This window comes from Ahaetulla prasina, chromosome 2, assembly GCF_028640845.1.
Source record: "Ahaetulla prasina isolate Xishuangbanna chromosome 2, ASM2864084v1, whole genome shotgun sequence".
In the NCBI taxonomy this organism is placed as follows: domain Eukaryota; kingdom Metazoa; phylum Chordata; class Lepidosauria; order Squamata; family Colubridae; genus Ahaetulla; species Ahaetulla prasina.
In genome coordinates this window covers 118,378,396-118,400,804 of record NC_080540.1, presented here as the reverse complement: position 1 = coordinate 118,400,804, position 22,409 = coordinate 118,378,396, and the positions used below count along the sequence as shown (strand labels likewise).

At 38.3% G+C, this 22,409-nt stretch overlaps 1 protein-coding gene across 5 annotated transcripts in view; it reads left to right on the top strand.

The window, feature by feature from the left end:
- Positions 1–22,409, top strand: part of PKN1 (protein kinase N1) — a 79,714-nt gene that overhangs the window by 30,573 nt on the left and 26,732 nt on the right. For 2 of the 5 annotated variants that reach the window (XM_058168662.1, XM_058168661.1), the window contains exons 1-2: positions 14,392–14,529; positions 21,905–22,205. In XM_058168662.1, the coding sequence (XP_058024645.1) occupies positions 14,407–14,529; positions 21,905–22,205 (424 nt within the window). In that variant the 5' untranslated portion in view covers positions 14,392–14,406. Of the gene's footprint in view, positions 1–11,772; positions 11,866–14,391; positions 14,530–21,904; positions 22,206–22,409 lie in introns of those variants that run through there. The other 3 variants (XM_058168663.1, XM_058168664.1, XM_058168665.1) reach the window with 2 other exon arrangements.

Below are 22,409 nucleotides of genomic sequence, written 5' to 3'. Positions count from 1 at the left end.
TTTTTTGACCAAACTCAGGTAGAAATGGATCTAGTAAATAATATACTTTGGACAATCCTGGAGTTGGTCACCAACCATTTGCTCAAACATCTTATATTGTATAAGAAAGATATGTAAACAAACGGCCTAGAGTTGCCTACTTCTAAGCCTAAATTAGATTTTTTTTCAGGAGTGTCATTAGTGCTCCACTCAAGGAGGCATCGTACATTCCTACAATTAGCTGTCTCTTCTTTTCTTATCATATGTTAAGAAGCCAAATTAATTAATTAATAATTAAATAATTAAATTAATTAAAGAAGAAAGCTGAATGCAGCTTTCCAGAGGGCAGCAAGGAAGGGTAATGAAGTTCGCTGGGATAAGCAATACAAACAGCTTGAAGCGGCCTACATGAAGGGTCACACCAGGAATGTATTTATGCAAACCAGAAAGAGCAGAATGCCATTTATTGCTTGTAAAGGTATCATTAAAAACAAGGCAAAGAATTGTCTGACTAACAAGGCATCAAGAACATATGGCAAGAATATACAGAAGAGCTGTAAGCAGGTAAAAAGGAGCCCAGCCTCAGGATGATGAGGAAAGAGAAGTAGAAATAGAACCGACCATCCTTGAGGAAGAGATCATATGGGCAATGGACCAACTGCCAAACAACAAGATTCCAGGTGTTGACACTATCCCTACAGAATTACTGAGACCTGCACCACCCAAAGTAATTAAAGACCTGTGCCAGAAAATCTGGGAAGCTAACACATGACCGCAGGATTGAAAACACTCAGTGTTCATTCCACTGCCTGAAAAGGATGACTCTAAAAATTGCTCCAATTATTGTACAATTGCTCTCATCCCTCACATTAGCAAGGTTCTGCTTAACATTATACAACAATATCTACTACCAACCATCAAAAGGGAATTTTGAAATGTCCAAGCTGGCTTCCAAAGGAGTCATGGCACCTATGATCATATTGCAAATCTGCCCTGGATCATGGAAAAATCTAATGAATATCAAAGGATCATTTTCATATGTTTCACTGATTACAAGAAAGCCTTCAATTGTGTTGATCATGAAAAGATGTGAAGAACCCTACAAGATCTGGGGATACCAGCACATCTTGGTACAATCATTGTACACAAATCAGGAATCCACTGTGCAAACACTATATGGAGACACAGATTGGTTTAAGATAGAGAAAGGAGTGCAACAAGGTTGCATTCTCTCCCTTTCTTATTCAATCTGTATGCCAAAATTATAATGAAGAAGCTAGATCATGTAAAGTCAAAAACTGAGATAAAAATTGGTGGAAGAAACATCAACAATCTTTGATATGCTGACAATACAATTCTCCTGTCAGAAACCAAAGAAGACCTGGAACATCAAGAAAATCAAAGAAGAAAGTGAGAATTTTAGTCTCTTCCTGAATCTCAAAATGACCAATCTCATAACCACTACAAGAAAGAGAATCATCAAACTAGTAATTAATGGTGAAAAGAGGACTGTGTGGAAAAATTCATTTTCCTAGAATCTCAGATAGCTCAAAGCGATAAATGCAGCACCGAAATAAAATATCAGTTTTCACTGGGTCTCACAGCAAAGATGAACATGAACCGAATATGGAAAAGCAAGGACATCAATCTGGCAACTAAATGTAAATTATTTTGCTCTATTGTGCTCCCGGTAGCTGTGTATGGTTGTGAAAGTTGGACCTTAAAAAGCAAGACAGGAAGACTTGTTTGAGCCATGATGCTGGAGAAGGCTCCTATGTATTCCTTGGACATCAGAGGTGACTAGTAATCAAGTATTGGAACATATAACACCAACATGTCACTAGAAGGCAAAATCATGAAACTGTACCTCACTTACTTTGGCCATGTCATGCGGGGGAATTTATTAGAGAAAGCAATTATGTTGGAAGAGTTAGTGGTAAAAGGAAACCAGACCATCCAAGAACACAGTGGCTGGACACTATCAAAGCTGGTACCAACCAGAACATAGAAAAACTCAAAGAAATAGTGCAAGGTTGGAAAATGTGGAGAAATCTGTTCCATAGAATCGCCAAGAGTTGGATTCAACTGAACCGATAACATCATCATCAAGAAGCCAAACTGGGAAAAGGATAAACAATTTGTCAAACCTCTCCTAAGAATTTGTCTGCTTCATTGGATATCAGTGAACCGGAACTTGAAGTAACAATATAAAACTAGCTTTGTTTACCAGTATTAGATGATTAAAATCATTATTGATGGATAATATTTTAAGCTGGCATGCCAGTGTGGTATAGTTTCCAAAGCTGCAGAAGCAAATAATTGTCCTTTCAGCTGTACTACTTAAAGGACTCAGTGGAAAGCTTAAAATCTAAATCAGGCGCACACTTTTTTTCCTTCGCTGAGTGTCTTTGTAAAGAAGACAAAAACAGCTTCTGATTGTGAATAATTTTCGAATCTTCTGCCCACCATACCACTATTTCAAGAAATGTGAACGAAGCATCACATCAGAATACTGTACATTGAAGCAATTCAGTGAAAGGAAATTTTGAGGTTATTTCTTTATATGTGTAGCAATATAGGTTTCCAAATTCATCCAGAAGCTACCCCAAAGGGCACAGTATTCGTTTCTTTAGAGTCAGCTTACAAGGAATTAATTTAGAGCAGTAGTGGCTATATGACTTTATGACTTCTTTAAATTTGTCAGATTATGCTATCAAATTTAGTGGCAAAATATGAAAATTCAGGAATGTTATTTTTAATGAAATTAGAAAAAAAAGAGTGTTTTATATCTCCACAGGACCTAAAATGCTTGCTGCTTCACAAGATTCTCCAAATTCGTTGGAAATATCATATCAGAGTATCAAACCAAAGAAAGAATAACAGATTTTTTTCCCATGGAGTTTTGCTGTCCAGGCTTTCAGGAGTAGCTACTTAAAGCTGAGGCTGGGATGGTTTCCTGGATTATGCAGTTTAGTCTTCCAAGTAACTGGAAAGCTACAGGCAGGTGGTGATATGTGATATTTTTGGAAAATACAGAAACAGTTTTCCAATACTGCAAATACTTTTCAGAATCAAATTCAGTTGGAAAATTGTCAAATATCACTTGTGTGATTTGGGTCCTGGGAGAGTGCTGTTTAAGGGCGGAAATGCCACTCCCATTCCAACCTTTATTTTAAGCTGGGATATCAAACATGGACTACAATTTGGTAGTATGGTGTTATTATGCCGGGGACCTTATGAACTATGTACTGTCTGCCCCTGAGGTAACTCGTTGGCTTCTCCAAACAAATGGTCAACTGTTCATTTGCTTCAAAGGGTTTATGTCATGCCAACACTGGACATATTAAGCTGCATTGCACATGTTCACTGTAAGGCTTAGTTTCCAATCAGAGCAGTTTCTCCAGTCACTTCCCTTTTAAAATAAAAAGCATGTCTGAAACCTGCTGGCTCTTTGATGGCTTAAGTCCAATTCTTGTTCAGCTGTTTCCTGCTTGTAATCCTTTAAATTCCTGGTTTTTGTTTCATTAGTTTTGGATTTTTGTTTTGTTTATTTTGAGTTTTTGTTTTGTATCCTACATATGAATTAGAAGTATTTTCTCAGTGGTTGGTTTACCATTGGTATCCATTCATCCAGCTAATGAGTTTCTAAAAAATATTATTATGCAGCAATAGTATTTCTGGAAATCTTTGTTATGTCAAGGTTACACGACTCATTGCATTGCAGCCTTTAATTTTTTTTTCAGTACCTCTGCTATTTAAAGTTCAAAACTGTTTTATTAAAAAAAAAGTACGTGGGTATTTGTGACCACTAGTTGGCAGCAGGATTAGACATTTTGGAGCCTTTGCTGCCATCTGGTGGTTGTGCTGACTTTGACATCTGAGCTGTGGCAGTTCAAATGTGTGTATACTAGGACAGTGAGAGAAAGCTCGTTTTTGTTTTTGTTTTTTTGCAAAAAAAATTTATTTTTTTATAAACATAGTAAAAAACATCATTGTGAACAGATTGTCGGTCAGGTACATGTTTAAAACAATTTCAAATTTCATCCCTCGTTATATTCTATACAATGTATTTCCTTCTTCTTCATTCAAATTAATAATTTTTACACATCTCTAGTATATGTTATATTCCATACCATTTAAATTTAAATAAAGTCTAGTCCCTTTGTTTAAATTTAGCTTCTTAAATTCCACATTATCACTTAAATTCTTACATGAGTATAATTGTCTATTAACACCATTAATGTAAATCCGAAAGCAGCCAGTTAGCATCCTTTCTTGAAGCGGTCGTGCAATCACACCAACCTGTCAAACTACATAAAAATAGCCCTGAAATCACAAAGACTATTCAATTCTTACAGTCTTCCTCTGCCTCCAAAAAACATTATTCCATACAGTTGCAAATCATAAATGACAATATTACTTTAAAATTTCAAATTATAAAAAACAACTTTCTTAAGAGATATTCTGTGATTTATCACTTATATTTTACATAAATTTAATGTAAATCTTAAAGCAACCATTTAGTATCCTTTCTTGAGACGGTCGTGCAATCACACCAACCTTGCATTCTTCCTAAGAATAACCCTGAAATCACAAAGGTTATTCTGGTCTTACATTCTTTGAGAGAAAGCTTGTTGACTACTGAGACTCTCAGAATTCTGCTTCATGAAATAAAATGTAGCACTTCATTAATAATTGGAAATTCTTTTACTCAGTTTTTATGCTTTCTTCAGTGATGGTACATAAGTACTTGCTATCTTATTTTGTCATGTTTCTTGTCAAGTTGGTTCCACACATGATTGATCTGCCTAAAATATGTGTATCCCCTTGGAAGAAGACACGAACATTACAAATGTATTGATTATATACTGTATTCATCCTGCCAGGGATAAGGATTACATAGTCATGCTACAATCAGTAAATTTTGAGAATTGAGAGCAGGATACCAGCAACCAATATCAGAAATGGAAATATTATAGGCTGAATGAAACACATAATCTACATCAAGGGAGAAACTAATTTATTTCAATACACTTCTGTAGAGCTCAGTTCTCTGATGTTTTATGAAGACTATGCTCTTTCAGCTTTGAAGGCCGCAAGTAAAGAATTAGGCTACTTGAGGTACATTTTCCTTTAACTCAGTCACCTCACTGTTGCTGATTCTCTTTGCTTGATGGGTTTGGAGAAGGTTAATGCAAGCTCTGCACATAAGGCAAATGTTTTCCTTCAGCCTAATTACTGTGTTTATTCACCTGCAGGGCTATACTCATGATTTAAGATGGACAGGAAGGGTGAAAGGAAGAAAATGTATCTTTGTTGCCACTTAGTAGAAATCTGGATGTTCACAGCACTAGTAAAAATCCCCAGGTATTCTCTTTGCCTGAAAAAAAACCCCATCTGTGCATCTGCTTATATTTGATTTGAAAGTGTACAATATGCAATAACCCAATAGTAGTTTCTTCATCAAGTGGATGGTAGAAAATCATTGGACATTTCTGCCAAATGACAAAACTCTATGAAAAGTAGTTGCTTACACAAGGGATATTTCATTTACTATGATAATAAAAAGTGTAATTTTATGTTTTATGAATCTATAGACACCTTTTAACACTATATGCATAAGAAAGATTGATTGCAAGCTCAGATCTGTTATAGTCTTATTATATTGGGAATGAGCAATTCTGGGTCTCAGAAAACCTCCAGATTATACTGTTGAAATGTGGCAGCAAACCTACCATTTGCTCATATTTTCTGAATCATCTTGGTTTGTCATTAATTAGACTGTCAATATATGACAATATGGCATAAGAAGGAGGTAAAACTGAGGTAAACCAGCACATTTTGGATATTGTGGCATGTCCATGAATGATTTATTATAAGTACCCAGAACTCAAGTTGAAAGTCAAGTCTCCTTCAAAATAAGCATATCTCTTGAGTCACACAAAATCCCATTAGAATTGTTAGAAAATAAAAACAGTAAGTAGATATATAGCCCAGAGCTTTCTTTGAACTGTACCCACCTGCCCAGTAAAAAAAAAGAAAAAGTGGTTGAGGGTAAGATGATTCTGGTGGCTTTGAGAAGATGGCTACCAGATTGAGAAGATTAGTAACCGTAACAATTTATTTTCTTACATGTCAAGTTTATAGGTTAATTCCTTCTAAACAGCTACATCCATACTCAATATAAGGAGTAATGTAAATTTGTACAAAGATAAAGAAGTATATTATTTATTAGCTTAAATTTGACTATGTTTAAAACCAGAGATGTTAAAACATGTCCATTGTTTTTTAATTTGAATTACTAATAAAAAACTTTTTTCTTTAAAAAAAATTACTTTCTGATATATGGGCATGTAATGGTTGGATATTGCACCTATTTAGTAACATCTGTCAGAATTGTGACTGCAGAGCCCCTCAGTGTCATGTACACTTCAGTTAGCAGGATAGTCTAATCCTTGATTATTATGAGTTTTTAAAATAAATCATGTGATACTAATGACTTGTACCCATTATACATATTGCCATTTTAATTCATGAAAAGTTAGAAGAGAGAAGTTGTTCTGTCTTAGGCCCCAGTGAAAAAAGGATTCTTGAGTCTGATTTAAAACAAAATAAAATGAACAAAAAAGGCAAATCTAATTGCTGCAGGGGCAAAACATAATTTTGTGGCAGCTTCTGGCATCTATTGAAAAAGAACAAGGGGGGATATTATCTCCATGTTTCCTCTCATCCTCTGTGAAAGCCATAGTCAGTCTAAAAGACCAGAAAAAAATATCTTTTTTTAAATTTTATTCCTGCTGCCTAGATTTCTTAGGCCTTCAGGGCTTTCTTCAAGCTATTTTGTGCAGAAATAGTTGCTTTCCTTTTATAGCTGTGCTGAGTGCTGGTCCCAAGGGGGCCCCTATCACTGAGTAAAACTGGAGCAGAGCATCATATTCTCTATAGAATCCCAGACTTCTCTCAAGTTTAGATTTAAGGTAGCTTTTTGAGACTGAGGAGAGCTCTGTAACAGATTTGAGTCTTAATCCATTGTGTTACAGATAAAAATATTTTACCCCACAAATTATCCAGGAAAGTCTGTTCCTTTGCTCTTCTCTTTCATTTTGCAGTGATGTACAGTTACTCAGATTTGAAGCAGCAAAGGTGCTTTGAATCTAGCATGGCCATGCTCCCAATACTCCAGTTCCTTAACAGAATCACATCTTTTCCTGGGCTTGAATGGTAGGTGCACTAGGCCTGGGAAGGGCTGCATTTGAATAAACGTGGTCATACGCGGATATACCTTGTAACCAACTCTTTAACACTTTCTTAAACATATTTTCCTGACACCACAGATGAAGGCCCAAGAAAAGTGTGCCTTCTTTTGAGTAGTTCCCAACAGATACAGCCCACTGTGCTCACCCCTGATCCAAAACACCTGTTATGCTTCAGATCCTAACAACTACACTATATAAAAAGCCATACTCTGTGCTTATTTACATGTTGGTTAACCATTATGATTGGTATCTGTGAAGCCAATCTATGTTTCTGCAGTGAGTTAGAAGAGAAGCAGCTGACTTTTTTCTTGGAATATACTCACACAGACACTGGATGTACCTGTGTTAGAAATGCAAAGCGCAATGATAGTAAATGTTAAGCACTGTTTTTGAAGGCTGAATCTGACTTGCTAAATCAGCCAAAGAAATGAACTCAGCAAAGAATTAACAATAATAGAACCAGTTAAGCAACACAACCCATAAACAATATAATTGCATAAATACATTTCTTTAGCTATTGGGTTGAGGTTTATGCACAGTATATAGTCTGCATTTGGTAATCTATGAAAGAAAAGAAAAGAAAAGACATGGAGGGGAAACAACATCTCAATCCAGAAATTCCAGGGTAAGGGATAGAGTTCCTGATCTGAATCCTGATACCAACAATTTTAAAAGCACTGCTGAATTTTCATAGTAGGCAGGCAGCATTGTTTTTCTTGGGTCTGAAATGGAGTTTCTGAGACTTGGAACATGTGCTTTACTGATGCTCCCTCATCCTCACTGAGTCCTTCCAAATGATTCCAGCCAATGGTAATAGAGATGGAACATGTAATGCATGCTTTATTTGGTAATGTGTCCTTTGCAACTCTCTATGGTTGTCTGGTGGATTTTTTTTAAAGGGACTTTGGGAATCTCAGAATAATATAAGAAGAAACCATCTGGGAATATTTAAAACATTTTTTATGAGTTTTGAAAGTTTCAAGCTCAGATTGTTTTGCAGCCCTACCCAAACAAAGAATTTAAGCCATATCAGATATTATATTTAATTGTCATCAAAATTATACCAAGCAGAGACCAGCATTTGAGAGACCAGCTACAAACTCTTAAAACATTTTTAATTAAAATATTCTGAGTATTTACTCTCTTAAAATGCTAAGAAAATAACATAAGTTGATCAATAAGCTAGAGCAAAATAGATAACATAAAATCTGATATTTCATACAACTGAATTGAAACTGTCTTACCTGGAGGTGAAACATAGTTGGTACAATTCTTTGGAATCAGTATATCCTTTTTCTGAGGACAAACAGAAAGTATAATTATTCAGAATTGCTTACTCATCTGATATCAGTGTTAAGTGACCTGTATAAAGCAAAAACAATAGAATTTGTTTCAATAGATGAAAAATATACATCTGAGAGCATACTGTGTGTGTAATTTATTAAGCCAGAATGTATCTCCTAGAAAATATAGTCAGTCTATAGATTAAACTTAAAAATAATCCTCAGAAGGTTATTGAATCTGTGTTTGATTCTCCACCTAATATCTGTATTAAACATGTTATTAGTGTAGACAGAATCCAGGTTCAAGTGTATGCAAAGGATTTATAATTAGCAAATCTGGAATAAATACTGGAAAGAGGAAAGCATACACAATTTCACAAGCTGTACTAGTGTCCATGGTGCAACGTAATAAGAAATACCAGTAAAATTAGTATGTAGAATAGTACATATTAATATCTAACAAATGCATCACAGATGTAATTCTAGATCTATTTTGTTTTGTTTTTGTATGCTAGTGTATGATTGAATGTATTTCAAGAGAATAAATTATAGCTGGGAATCAGCTGCTTCACCTTTAGATATAAAGTGGATATATATACATTATAACGTTGCACAATTATTTTTAATTCCTTCTAATGCTGAATGCAGTGAGTAGCTTGCATATTTCATTGGAGCAGGGTATCTTTTGCTATTCCCTATGCCACAATATCAAATGCTAGCTTGAATTATCTATACAGCCCATTGTCTTTTCCTGACAGCTGGCTCATGACATAAGCTTGGTTGAGAGTTCTAAGCATCTGCACGTCTAAAATTACTTATCTCATTTCTCTGTCATCTGGATTATATGCATACACACAGCATAATTATATGCCCTCTTTTCTTGAGAAAAACTTTGTAATCTTCAACAACATAAGCAAGATAAGTTGACTGGCATGAAGGGAGCAAAATAACCCTGCTTGATGGGTCAAAAGGCAAGCTGTACATGAATCAGGTTTTTGAGGCCTGTTGGCTGACTTTAAATGGTGCAGGATCAGATGTCTTTTGGGCATAGGTTTTCTACAGTTGTAAAAATGGTTAACACTTCCCATCTTATGGTGTTGAGCATTGGACATCGTAATACATTGAGCTGAAGTTTTCTTGCTTGTTTTAGTTAATAACATTTACCTTATTCCTACAGCAGAGACAGAACATCCTCTACTGGGTATCATCGTTCCATTCACTCCAGACACAGGGCTAGAGGGAATTCTAATGTAGATTTTCATAGGAAATGATAGCTCTTTTCTCAATTCCTGCCCAGCCTTGCTCCAGAGAGGATATGAGCCAGCTGGCTACAGAAACCATTCATGAAATGCAGACTCCCTCTTCATATTTACTTCTTTCTTTGTTTCCTTTTACCCCCTTAGTTTTCAGTTTAGTAACTCAGATGCATGGCCAGCAGAGTCACAGATCGCAATGGCTGGGACTGAGCTAAGGGCATGCTCCCAGATAGAATAACAGTACACTTCATTGTTTGACTACCAACCAGTGCTTCTGCTGCTGAGGGAGGGATAGGGTTGCACTGCAGATGAACCAAAGAAAGGGAATTTCACTAATACTCAGCCCACAACCCTTACTTTCCTTATGCACAGGCCATCTGCAACCAAACATCCCTTCTCAGCCCTCAAACTGAAAAATAAATAAGCACCATCTGGTACACATTAAAAGACTCTTAAATTGACTTCCTTATTAAGACCAACCAATACCCATTAGTTTTTATCATGGCCCTTTAGGTAATATTAAACATCTAATCTGAGCCTCATTCAGCCCTTGTACAAATTATGCTTAATGGAAGGTAGCTATAATGTAGATGACTAGGCTGAGCCTGAGAGAGAGGTCAAGCATGTCACCAGTCTTGAGTCCCTTTGTATCCACAAGAGATCTAAGTCCAGCACATCTTGAATTCCATTGATTCTTATCTATCGCCAATTTGCCTTGACCAATAGCAGTTCAGATTCTTGTAGAGAATGTTAGCATGCCATAAATGTGTATTAATTTGAACTGCCTTGACTTGTGATTTCCTGCACTTGATATATAACCTTTGTTGGGTATACATCAAAAATAGGTGAGCTTTCTGCCAAAAAGAAGTTCTATATCATCCAGAGAGTGCTATCACTTTGTGCCTAGATACAGCCTTCATAACCAAGATAAATTCAGTCTTTCACAAGAATTAGGAAGTGATTCGTTCTACTTTCTGCCCCCACCTCAAAACAAAACTAGAGAAGAACTGGTACAAACCAAGTTTTATTGAATGTGATCTTCCCACAAATGAAGTTTTCAAATTAGGCTACAAGACTCAGAATAAAGTCTCCTCATTGAGAATTCTGACCCTCTTCTCTAGGAATGCAACTATCTTCATCACCTTTGACATTTACAAAGGCATTTCTAGTGTTGCCCCCTGTCTGAAGGTTCTCTCTAAAAATGGCTATAGCATAGTGGTTCTCAACCTTTATAGTGCTGTGACCCCTTTAATACAATTCCCCACGATGTGGCGACCCCAACCATAAAATTATTGTTTTTTAGGCAGCGATCTCAGCGTGCCTCAGCTGCCGTAGAAGGGGGGGGGAAAGCGGCAAATTGTTTTTTTGAATTTATCACACCTGAAGCCATATTGGCTAGCGATCTGAACTGCTTGCGATTGCCTTGAGGACGGAGGTATTAAAGTGGAGACTCCTCCCCTATTAAGTTTATCGCGCCTGAAGCCAGATTAGGCTAGTGATTGGGAGTGATTGCAGCTGGCTTGAGAGGGAGAACATCAGAGCAAAGATTTCTCTCTTTTTTAATTCATCGCGCCTGAAGCCGAATTCGCAATTCTTCGACTCACAAGTATACTTCCCATATTTCTGATGGTCTTAGGCAACCCCTGGCAAATTGTCATTCGACCCCCAATGGGGTCGCGACCCACAGGTTGAGAACCGCTGCTATAGCACATTGCATTATTGTATAGAATGTCTTCCCTCAGATGGTGGAAAATACTACATGGGATTGAACCATGAAAGTTCTCTTTTCACAAAGGAGATGGTATATCCAACCCTCAAAGATATTACTGTAGTACAAAATAGGGAAAAATACATATTAGCATCAATATGTGGAACCAGTGTACAGTATATAGCTTAACCATGTCTCCTTTATTCCTAATTTTCTGAAGTCTTCTTTTGTGGGCTTTCTTTCTGGTTTGTCATTCTGAAATTGCAAAAAGGAACTGTCTCCTCCCACAGGAAGCTGCATCAGAACTCTTTCTAGGCTAACATTGACTTGGGAGTGATAAAGAGATTCTGTAAAATTTCCTGTATCCTAAGAGAGCTTTCATGGTAAGTCCAATGTATCATTCCAGGCTGTATTTCCTATTATGCAAACTCATTTATATTTATATATATTTGGAAGTATCCCTGTATAAGCTTCATGTTCTATTTTTACTCTGAAGAATTCAGTCTCAGATCTTTAAGATAAATCTTGTAGGAAATGTGTGGTAGACGTGGAAGAGCTTGTTTATTTGACTTCCATTAGATATATTTGCACCTCACTTTTGACATACATGACTTTTGAACTTTTCCCATACTTGCGCAGCTTTGCCTCCTGTGTCCAGAATGGAAGAAAACGTTCAAAAAGTAAATGGAGCTTTGTCCTCTTCCATATAGAATCATGTTGGCCTTAGCTTTGCTGTCCTAACATTAGCTAAAGAGCTTTCCTCCCTCTTGCCTTGACCTTTGCATTGCAGTGTCTGCTACGCTGTGTTAAGGTCAGCTCTGATTCTGAAGGAAGTGTGGTGAGTCAGCAGCAACTTCATTTCCTGCATTGCATCAGAAGGTTCCAGAGCAAGCACAGAGGATGTTCAGAGCGTGACTTGGCCTGAGTCCCACTCAGGGCTGAGAGAGAGCCAGCAAGACACACATGTCCCAAACTTCAAGAAATTCAGTCTAAGCCTGCATTTCGATGAGTTTCATCCACACTATCACTATCACACCCACACTATCAGATTCCTTTTGTTTTCACAACCTCACAGGACAGTGATCTTCCAGAAGTCCTTGGCCACATGAGCTATACTTTCGTGTAACTTGCTCTGTAATATGTGCTTTGTTCCTTCTGGCTGCTTGCTTCCTCAGTACAAACAATATTGCATTTTTATGCAAAACGATTTATTAGTTTTGTGAATCATAGCCACTGGGACTGATGTAAATTCACAAACTATATTTTGAATTGATGGAATATTTTCTAATCCCAGACTGATAAAATGGAGAAACGTAACAAAAGCGTTAAAGAAAAGTCACACTAAATAAGTTACTTCATGTAAAAAAAAAAAGCCCTTACAGACCACATGAAAGAACATTTTTTGAAAAGCCAACACATTTCTGTGCTGAAATAATGAGCCCTCAATGGCATTTCTGAGATATAAATTACTCCTGCATAATTGCACTTGTTTTATCTGATCAATGTTAGAAGGATGTACCTTTCATAGTAGATTTGTTTTGTTTCTGATATACCAATTAAGAACTGATAGATTTTTTTGATATATTGATTTTTTTTTTACTGATCATTGAGTTTGGAATGATATAATGACCTAATTATTATTTATTATTTTAATTATTAGCTTTGTAGCTAGTAGAAAAAGTACAACAATCTTTGTTCTCTTTACTTGCATTCTAGTCCAATTCTGGGACTTGAAGTCCTTCAGGCTTAAAGTTGCCAAGGTTGGAGACTCCTGTTCTAGTCCATATGGAAGCAAACCAATATAATTATCATTATATAAAGATAATATAATTTCAAAAGGTGAGAAAATAGCTATTACCTGTTAGTTTGCTCTTCACAGCAGCCTTTAGTACACATTGAAATTACTTTGCATCCAAAATAGCCTTAATTTGTTTAGATCAGTCTATCACCTTTTGCATTCCATTCTGTGATTTACCTCTCAGCCTCCATGCTTTTTTCTGTCTGCTGTTTTTCTTAGTTTGAAGAAAACTGCTGAAGAATGTAAAAACTTCCTCACTATTTTGTCACCTATGTGTGAATAGGGCAGCTGTATAATTTTATTAAAAAACCAAGTAGATGTGCAATTTTAATTGGTCCATATAAAGAAGTGACCCTAGCTGTAATTTTGGAATCTACCTCCCCTTTTGAAAATTCACTCTGAAATAATATGAAGGAGAAGTGAATGAATTGAGAGAAAGGGTTAGACAGGATTGAAAAAGAGATATAAAGAGCGAGGCAGGGTTGGATTCTACTTACCTTGACTACCAGTTCGCAATGGGACCGTGCCCACGCACTTCTGCATATGCGTAGAAGCTTCTGTGCATGCACAGATCACCCATGATGACATTGTGTCGGGTGGGCAGAGCATTCCACTGGTTTTACTACTGGTTCTATAGAACCAGACCGAACTGGGAGCAACCCACCACTGGAGTGAGATGAGAAATTTAAAGAACAAAAGACAGTATTTGAAATTGGGTATGGATATGATGGAAGGAAGGCAGTTTGCAAAATTGGAAAGATATGAAGTGGATATAGGGCATGGTCATAACGTAAACCAGATTTGTTTATATTTATAATATAATATTTATTTATAATTTTTTTCCTTTTCTCTTCTATCTTAAATTTATTTTGCTTATTTTAGTCCTGTCCCCGTCCCCCCCGCTTCATGTTGTAACTGCTTAACTGCAAAGAGAATAACGAGGTAGATATGTATTTATGTGAAATTAACTCATAAAGAGAATGAATATGAGAAGACAGGAGGAGGATATGTGAGCCTCATTTTCATTCTTCCAGTTGGTCTCTGTTTTGGTGTTACTAGCAAATGCAGGAACTGTATTAGGAAGTGGTTTATTTGCACACAGGCTGGAAGAACTGTTTGAATCAACATGCAGGAAGTGAGGGTGCAGTCAGCACACAGTAGCAAGCAAACCAGTGGCCTGCTGTTTTTATCTCCTGGCTCTCGGATGTCCTTTTCGGAACCAGATACAAGCTCTGAGCATGACCTGGAGGTACTAGCTTTTGAAAGGGAGCTTGAGGTGGTTGGGAAATCACTTGCACATTCCTCTCCTTTTTTCTTGCATCGTTTAATAACCAGAGAGGGAGGCTGTTGTGCCAACTTTATAATAGTATGAATACGGAAGTTAAATGGGAGGAGGAATTTCAGATTAAGTGAGGAATTAAGATAGAGAAACATTGTAGCATGAATGTGTATATGACATGGGTGTGTATCCTGTATCATAAAGTGTGTTTCTGGTTTGAGAACCATGGTGATTTACCCACAAATGATCTGGAAGTTTGAATTCTTAATCTGTTCCGCATTGGTGACTGATCTAAAATATCTCTGAATATTACAGAATATAAAGACTTAAACAAGCATAATTTTATATGGATGGAGAGCCTAATGCAAGACTGGGTGAGGGGCTGCATATCCACAGATTTAATCAGGCCAAATCCCTCACCATGTGAGGACAATGTACACACGCACGCACACACACACACACACACACACACACACACACACACACTTTCTTATAATCACTTTGTGTAAATTGTTCAGGAGTGGTGGTAAGAGTGGTGTGTTTGGTGATCTCAGTGGATTACAGAATAATATTGAGGACCATGCTTGGAGTTTAAGAAGCAGGAATAATGGCAAACAGGAGCAATAGAGTTATGAGTTTGTTGAGAGGAACACAAATAAGAAAGAGAAAGACTACAAAATTTTACTGCACAATATATTTGATATCTTAAAGTCTATATATATTGGCTAGAATTATTTATTTAAAATATTAGTCTTATCAGAGAGCAAATCTATGCAGCTTTTTGTTCATTTAGAGAGATCCGTCTGCATCATGCCTTGCTTCAAACCTTTAAAGCACTGGCTCTCTTTCCCCCTTCCCATTCACTTCAGTGTAATATTTTAGTTATTTCCAATACTATCTTCTCTGATTCTTTAGGTTTACCCTATTTTGGAAAATGACAATTAATACATAGGAAGAAAAACCTCTCCCCTCCCAATGTTTGGAGCATTGTTCCTTGTTTTGTGAGAAACATGAGACTGCCTGTTGTGTTTTCTAGCCCACTTCTTAAATTTCTTTCAGGAGGTTTCTCACATGTTGATTATGTTATTGAATGAGCTGCGTGAATATCATTTGACTACACAACTGATTATTTTGGATTTGTAGTCTGTAGTTGGAATACTGTACTTACTTTTGACTTCTGGGACCAAAATATTTCCCATTCCAGGTTGGCACCAATTTGTCCATTATTAGTGACTTTTAATATTTACTCAGTTCCTACCCTTAATTTTGACTTGGAGGTCTTCCTGGACTTGTGGCTTCTGCCTAAGGAGCGTATGGCTTATGACACAGCAAAGCTAGGCAGATTTTATTTAGAGGCATTGGGTGTGCGGGTTACACCTATTACTGAACCAGGAGATATTACGCAGTAGTCATGCCCTGATCACTTCCTAGCTGGATTAGTGTGATTTCCTCTGTAAGGATTCTTCAGGTCCATCTGGAAATTACAACTGATCCAAAATGCAGCAACTGGGGGCAGTTTTGGGCATCTATATTTTGCTCATGTTACATCACTGTGTATGAGCTTCTCTGAGTCCCAGGGGTTTTGTTGGGAGAGGTACAATTCAAGGTGGTGGCTATTGCCCTTGAAGCCATGGATAGCATGGGTCCAGGTTACTTGGGAGGCTGTCTCTCCTTGCGTTTATCTGTCCATCACATCCAGTTACAGGTAGTCCTCAACTTATAACAGTTTATTTAGTGACCGTTCAAAGTTACAACAGCATTGGAAAAAGTGACTTACGACTGTTTTTCAGAGTTATAACCTTTGCAGCATCCCCATGATCGTGTGATCAAAATTCAGATGCTTGGCAACTGGTTCATACTTCATTGCAGCATCCCAGGGTCAGGTGATTTCCTTCTGACAAGAAAGTCAATGGGGAAGCCAGATTCACTTAACAGCCAGGTTACTAACTTATCAACTGCAGTGATTCACATTGTTAAATGCTGTCATCTAATGGGACCTAGGACCCCAGAGATTCAGCAGGCATTCAGCTGACTTATCACTAAGTGATAGTGTATCTTTTGATTTATGATGAATGTATTTTTATGATGCCTATGATCATGATTTATCACTTATAGCTTTTATGTACACTGAGAGTTTATGCACCAAAGACAAATTCCTTGTGTGTCCAATCATATTTGGCCAATAAATTATTCTGTTCTGTTCTGTTCTGTTCTGTTCTATTCTAATTCTAATTCTAATTCTAATTCTAATTCTAATTCTAATTCTAATTCTTTCTTGCCTTCTGGAAGGGCTTGAAAACCTGACTTTTCCACGGATATTGGGGTAGGATGAGGCTGGAGCCTAACAAGAGGATATATTGATGTGTGGGAGAATATTGCCTTTTTTTTTTGTTTACATTTAATAATAATAATAGTAATAATAATAATATTTTAATTTATATACCGCCCTTCTCCCGAAGGACTCAGGGCAGTGAACAGGCAGATAAAATACAAATACACACAATAATTTAAAACATCCCTTAAAAAACTAATTTAAATGCCCAAATGTTAAAATAACATACTCCCCCATAAAATCACAAAACTTTAAAAACCCATCAAATAAAGATAAAAATCAGGCTAGTCCAGCCATACGAAATAAATAAGTTTTAAGTTCGCGGCAAAAGGTCCTAAGGTCAGGTAATTGTCGAAGTCCGAGGGGAAGTTCGTTCCACAGGGTCGGAGCCCCCACAGAGAAGGCCCTCCCTGGGGCCGCCAGTCGACACTGTTTGGCTGACGGCACCCTGAGGAGTCCTCTCTGTGGGAACGCATCGGACGATGGGAGATAGAAGCCGGCAGTAGACGGTCCCGTAGATAGCCCGGTCCTAAGCCATGGAGCGCTTTAAAGGTGGTAACCAATACCTTGAAGCGCACCCGAAAACAACAGGTAGCCAGTGCAGTCTGCGAGGATAGGTGTTATGTGGGAGCTCGAACCGCTCCTCAATAACCAGCGCGGCAGCGTTCTGAACTAGCTGAAGTCTCCGGGTGCTCTTCAAGGGGAGCCCCATGTAGAGAGCATTGCAGTAGTCCAGGCGAGAGGTAACGAGAGCATGAGTGACTGTGCATAAGGCATCCCGGTCCAGGAAGGGACGCAACTGGTGGATCAGGCGAACCTGATAAAAAGCTCTCCTGGAGACGGTCGTCAGATGGTCTTCAAAGGACAACCGACCATCCAGGAGCACGCCCAAGTTGCGTACCTTCTCCATCGGGGCCAATGATTCACCCCCGACAGACAGCCACATCTGCAGCTGACTGTACCGAGGTGCCGGCATCCACAGCCACTCTGTCTTGGAGGGATTAAGTCTGAGCCTGTTCCTCCCCATCCAGACCCGTACGGCTTCCAGACACCGGGACAGCACTTCGACAGCTTCACTGGGGTGGCCCGGGGTGATAAGTACAGCTGAGTATCATCAGCGTACAGTTGGTATCTCACCCCAAAGCCACTGATGATCTCACCCAGCGGCTTCATATAGATGTTGAACAGGAGGGGTGAGAGAATCGACCCCTGCGGCACCCCACACATGAGGCACCTTGGAGTCGATCTCTGGGCCCCTGTCAACACTGCCTGCGTCCGTCAGAGAGGTAGGAGGAGAACGACCGATAAATGGTGCCTCCCACTCCCAACCCGTCCAACCGGCGCAGCAGGATACCATGGTCGATGGTATCAAAAGCCGCTGAGAGGTCTAATAGGACCAGGGCAGAGGAGTAACCCCTATCCCTGGCCCTCCAGAGATCATCCACCAGTGCGACCAAAGCTGTCTCAGTGCTGTATCCGGGCCGGAAGCCGGACTGCGACGGGTCTAGCTTGACAGCCTCATCCAGGTACTGGGGTAGCTGACATGCCACCACACTCTCTACAACCTTCGCCGTGAAGCAAAGATTGGAGACTGGCCGGTAGTTCCCTAAAACAGCTGGGTCCAGGGAAGGCTTCTTGAGGAGGGGTCTCACCACCGCCTCTTTCAAGGCCGCGGGAAAGACCCCCTCCCGCAGAGAAGCATTTGTAATCCCCTGGAGCCAGCCTCGTGTCACCTCCTGAGTAGCCAGTACTAACCAGGAGGGGCACGGATCCAGTAAACATGTGGTGGCGTTCAGCCTACCCAGCAACCTGTCCATGTCCTCGGGAGTCACAGGATCAAAGTCATCCCAAACCATCTCAACAAGACGGGCCTCAGAACCCTCGCCTGGATCTACCCAATTTTGATCCAATCCGTCCCGAAGCTGAACGATATTTATATCCCGCCCTTCTCCGAAGACTCAGGGCGGCTTATAGTGTATAAGGCAATAGTCTCATTCTATTTGTATATTTTTTTCAAAGTCAACTTATTGCCCCCCCAACAATCTGGGTCCTCATTTTACCTACCTTATAAAGGATGGAAGGCTGAGTCAACCTTGGGCCGGGCTTGAACCTGCAGTAATTGCAGGCTACTGTGTTCTAATAACAGGCTTCGTAACAGCCTGAGCTATTCCGGCCCCTTAACATGACATGTGTTTTTATTACACTTAATAGGCTTTTTTCTGTTTTTGTTTGTGGTTACTATATGAGTGATTTTATTAATCTTTTAAATAAATAAAAATAAAAAGTAACTACAGTATATTGACAGAATCTAAAAGAATTTGATTATTATGAAGTATTGTTTGATATAAAAAGTTTTCGTTTTATAATAAAACCTACTAAATATTAAGCACAGTTAGGGAGTTGAATGATACGACAAGTTGTGGTTAACTAGAATTGGAAATGAAAGTGTTCAAATTTGTGGCTGTGATGAAGAAAGAGAGGGAAAGTTTTGATAAATAAAAGAAACATGATGTAGCAAAAAGGTACATACATTTTAAATAATATCTTCATGTATCAAATACAATATTTCTCAGAGTCAACTACAGGTATATGTGCAAAATACAAACTGCTGTTTATTGCACTTGTTTATTGTTTTGTAGATTGCTCTAAGCTCTTTTAAGAGGAAGAGTGATAGTAATACTTCTTATCTCAGTGAACAGATGGTAGAAACCTTGTGTTATTGGGGGCGGGGGAAATCACAAGGTTTCCACCATCTTTAAAAACAGTATTTTAAATACAGTGACTAATGAAACACTGAAGGTAAAACAAATAAAACAGCATTGGAACAAAGTGGGAAAAAAGAAGAAAAGAAACTACACAAAAGCAAACAAAATATAAATGTATTTGGAATCTTAAGAAGAAATACAAAAATGTTACCATCCCCATTAAGTACTTATATTCACAAATAGATTTGTAAAGACATAAATCTCGAGGTAATTCCTATTCCAGGATAATTAAAATACCACATTGATCAGCTAAGATTTCAATACAGGCTAACTTGTTTTATGCAACTGTTTTTGTTTTTGATACCCTACAGCAGGGGTGTCACACTCACGGTGTCATGTGACATATCATGAATTTTTCCCTCTTTGCTAAACTGGGTGTGGGTGTGGCCAGTGTGTGATGCATCCGGCCCGCGGGCCATGAGTTTGACAGCCCTGCCCTACAGTGTTTGCAAGTATCACAGATCTACCAGATCTCCAAAATATCCATTAGGAGTTCTGTAGCTCTAATCTGTGAGTCTCAGCAGGGGAATTATTGACTTTGTTTGCCAAGTGAAACAAGATCCTTAATAAGATTGCAGTTCAGAGAAGTTTGCAGCAGTTGTCAACATCACCATGAAAAGATATCCAGGACAGAGCTGTAGTGCATCTGGGAAGGAAGGTATGTTTGGATGCAAAAAAAAAAAAAAAAGACAGAAACCGAGATTTCTGGGTTTTATTTTTAGATTGAAAGGGTGATGAGAGGGAATGTAGTTGGCATGGGCCTGAAATTAGATTCTAGTTCTGAGGAGAAAATGAGGTTATAATAAAAATGGAATAGGGATTAAATAGAGTCAAATGTTGTCCTCGGTCCATTTTTCTTTTCCAGTCCTGCAGCTAATGCAATTTTATATCTGTTTCTCTCCTGTTTCTTATTTTCCTAGCAGGAATTCACTATTAATACAACACAATATATGTTAATATATTATTTGGAGTGTAGATAGATAGATAGATAGATAGATAGATAGATAGATAGATAGATAGATAGATAGATAGATAGATAGATAGATAGATATAGTTAGATCAGGGGTGTCCAAACTTGGCCCTTTGGAGAGTGGTGGACTTCAACTCCCAGAATTCCCCAGCCAGCATGAGCTATAAATTTAAGCAAGTTGCTAGTTGGAGAATTCTGGGAGTTGAAGTCCACCACTCTCCAAAGAGCCAAGTTTGGACACCCCTGAGTTAGATAGATAGATAGATATGATATGTAACTGAATTTGGCTCATGAATTCTCCTTGTTTCCTCCAGGCCTGACTGCTGGGAAATTAGAATGATTGTTACAGCCAAACCCTACCTGTGATTAATCTTGACAGAGGTTCTTTAAGGGAGGGCCTGCATCATACTATTACTTGAATTTAGTGTGCTTCAGTAAACCATATAATTTGCCAACTTCCTGCTTTTGATAAATAGCAGAATATGGGAGGAGTAAGAGGAATACATGCATATAAAGGCCATTTAGATACACTTAATAATATATCCTCATTAGTCTTATGTTTCTGTAAATATTAATGATTTAGTTTAATAAAAATTAAATGCTAACTTTTGCAAATTTGGATTAGATTTAGATTTAGTTTTCAACAACCAAGAGGCTGTTTTAAAAGAAAAGTTTATACATTTAAATCAGGGCTGTCAAACTGGTGGCCCATGGGCCAGACCTGCTGGCTACGGCCACACCTGGTTTAGGGGGGAAAAGTCACGATACGTCACGTGACAACGCGAGTTTGACACCTCTGATTTAAACGAACTGCAGGTAGTCCTTGACTTAAAACCACAATTGAGCCAAAATTTGACAAACAAAGTCAATTGGGGAAGCTGGGTTTGTTTAATGGCCGTGTGACACATTAACAACCATGATGATTCGTTTAACATCTGTGATGAAAATCAGGCTTGTTGCATGATAACTTGTTTAATGACCACATTGCTTAGCAACTGAAATTGTGATTGTAAGTTGAAGACTACCTATATTGCATTATAGTTGCTGTTTATTTTAGAGACATTTGTGCTATTCTGATTATTGAAACTATAATATATTTAGGGAAGGGGTAAAATTGTTGAAGGTGTTTAATTTTTTTTCTTTTTGCCTAGTTTACAGCACTAGGATATTTTCAAGGCTTTTACGATTTCAGAAAGGAATCAAGGGGACAGAGACAAAGATTAATGTTAGTAGTCTAATGACTGGGCATATAACTTTTTTGCCATGCTTGCTTTGCAGAGTGACCCAGGCAACTGGTCAGTCCTGGAGCACCTGGGTCTGGACCAGAGCTCAGATTTTTCAGACACCAGCGTGCAACAGAAATTGGATGAAGAGAAAGAGAAAATTAAACGTGAGATCCGCAAAGAATTGAAAATAAAGGAGGGAGCAGAAAATTTGCGCAAGGCTACCACAGACCGTAAGAATCTCTCCAATGTGGAAAACTTGCTCAAGAACTCCAACCGCAAACTGGAGACGTTGCATCACCAGCTTCAGGATCTCAATGCACATATTGTCGTCAAGGACCCTGAAGAGCTGGGGGGTGAGTGTGCTAAATTTTGGGGGTGGGAAAACATGGATTAGATATTACAGGGTGCAGAGAATAGCAGTGATATGGAAAAGGAACTAAAAGAAAATTGCACAAATTGTTGTCAGCTCTCGGTAGAATAGGCACAATAAATTTCCCTGGAAGAGGTTTATGGCAATAGAAAAGCATTCTTAATTTGAGTTTTTGGTGGTTTTTTTG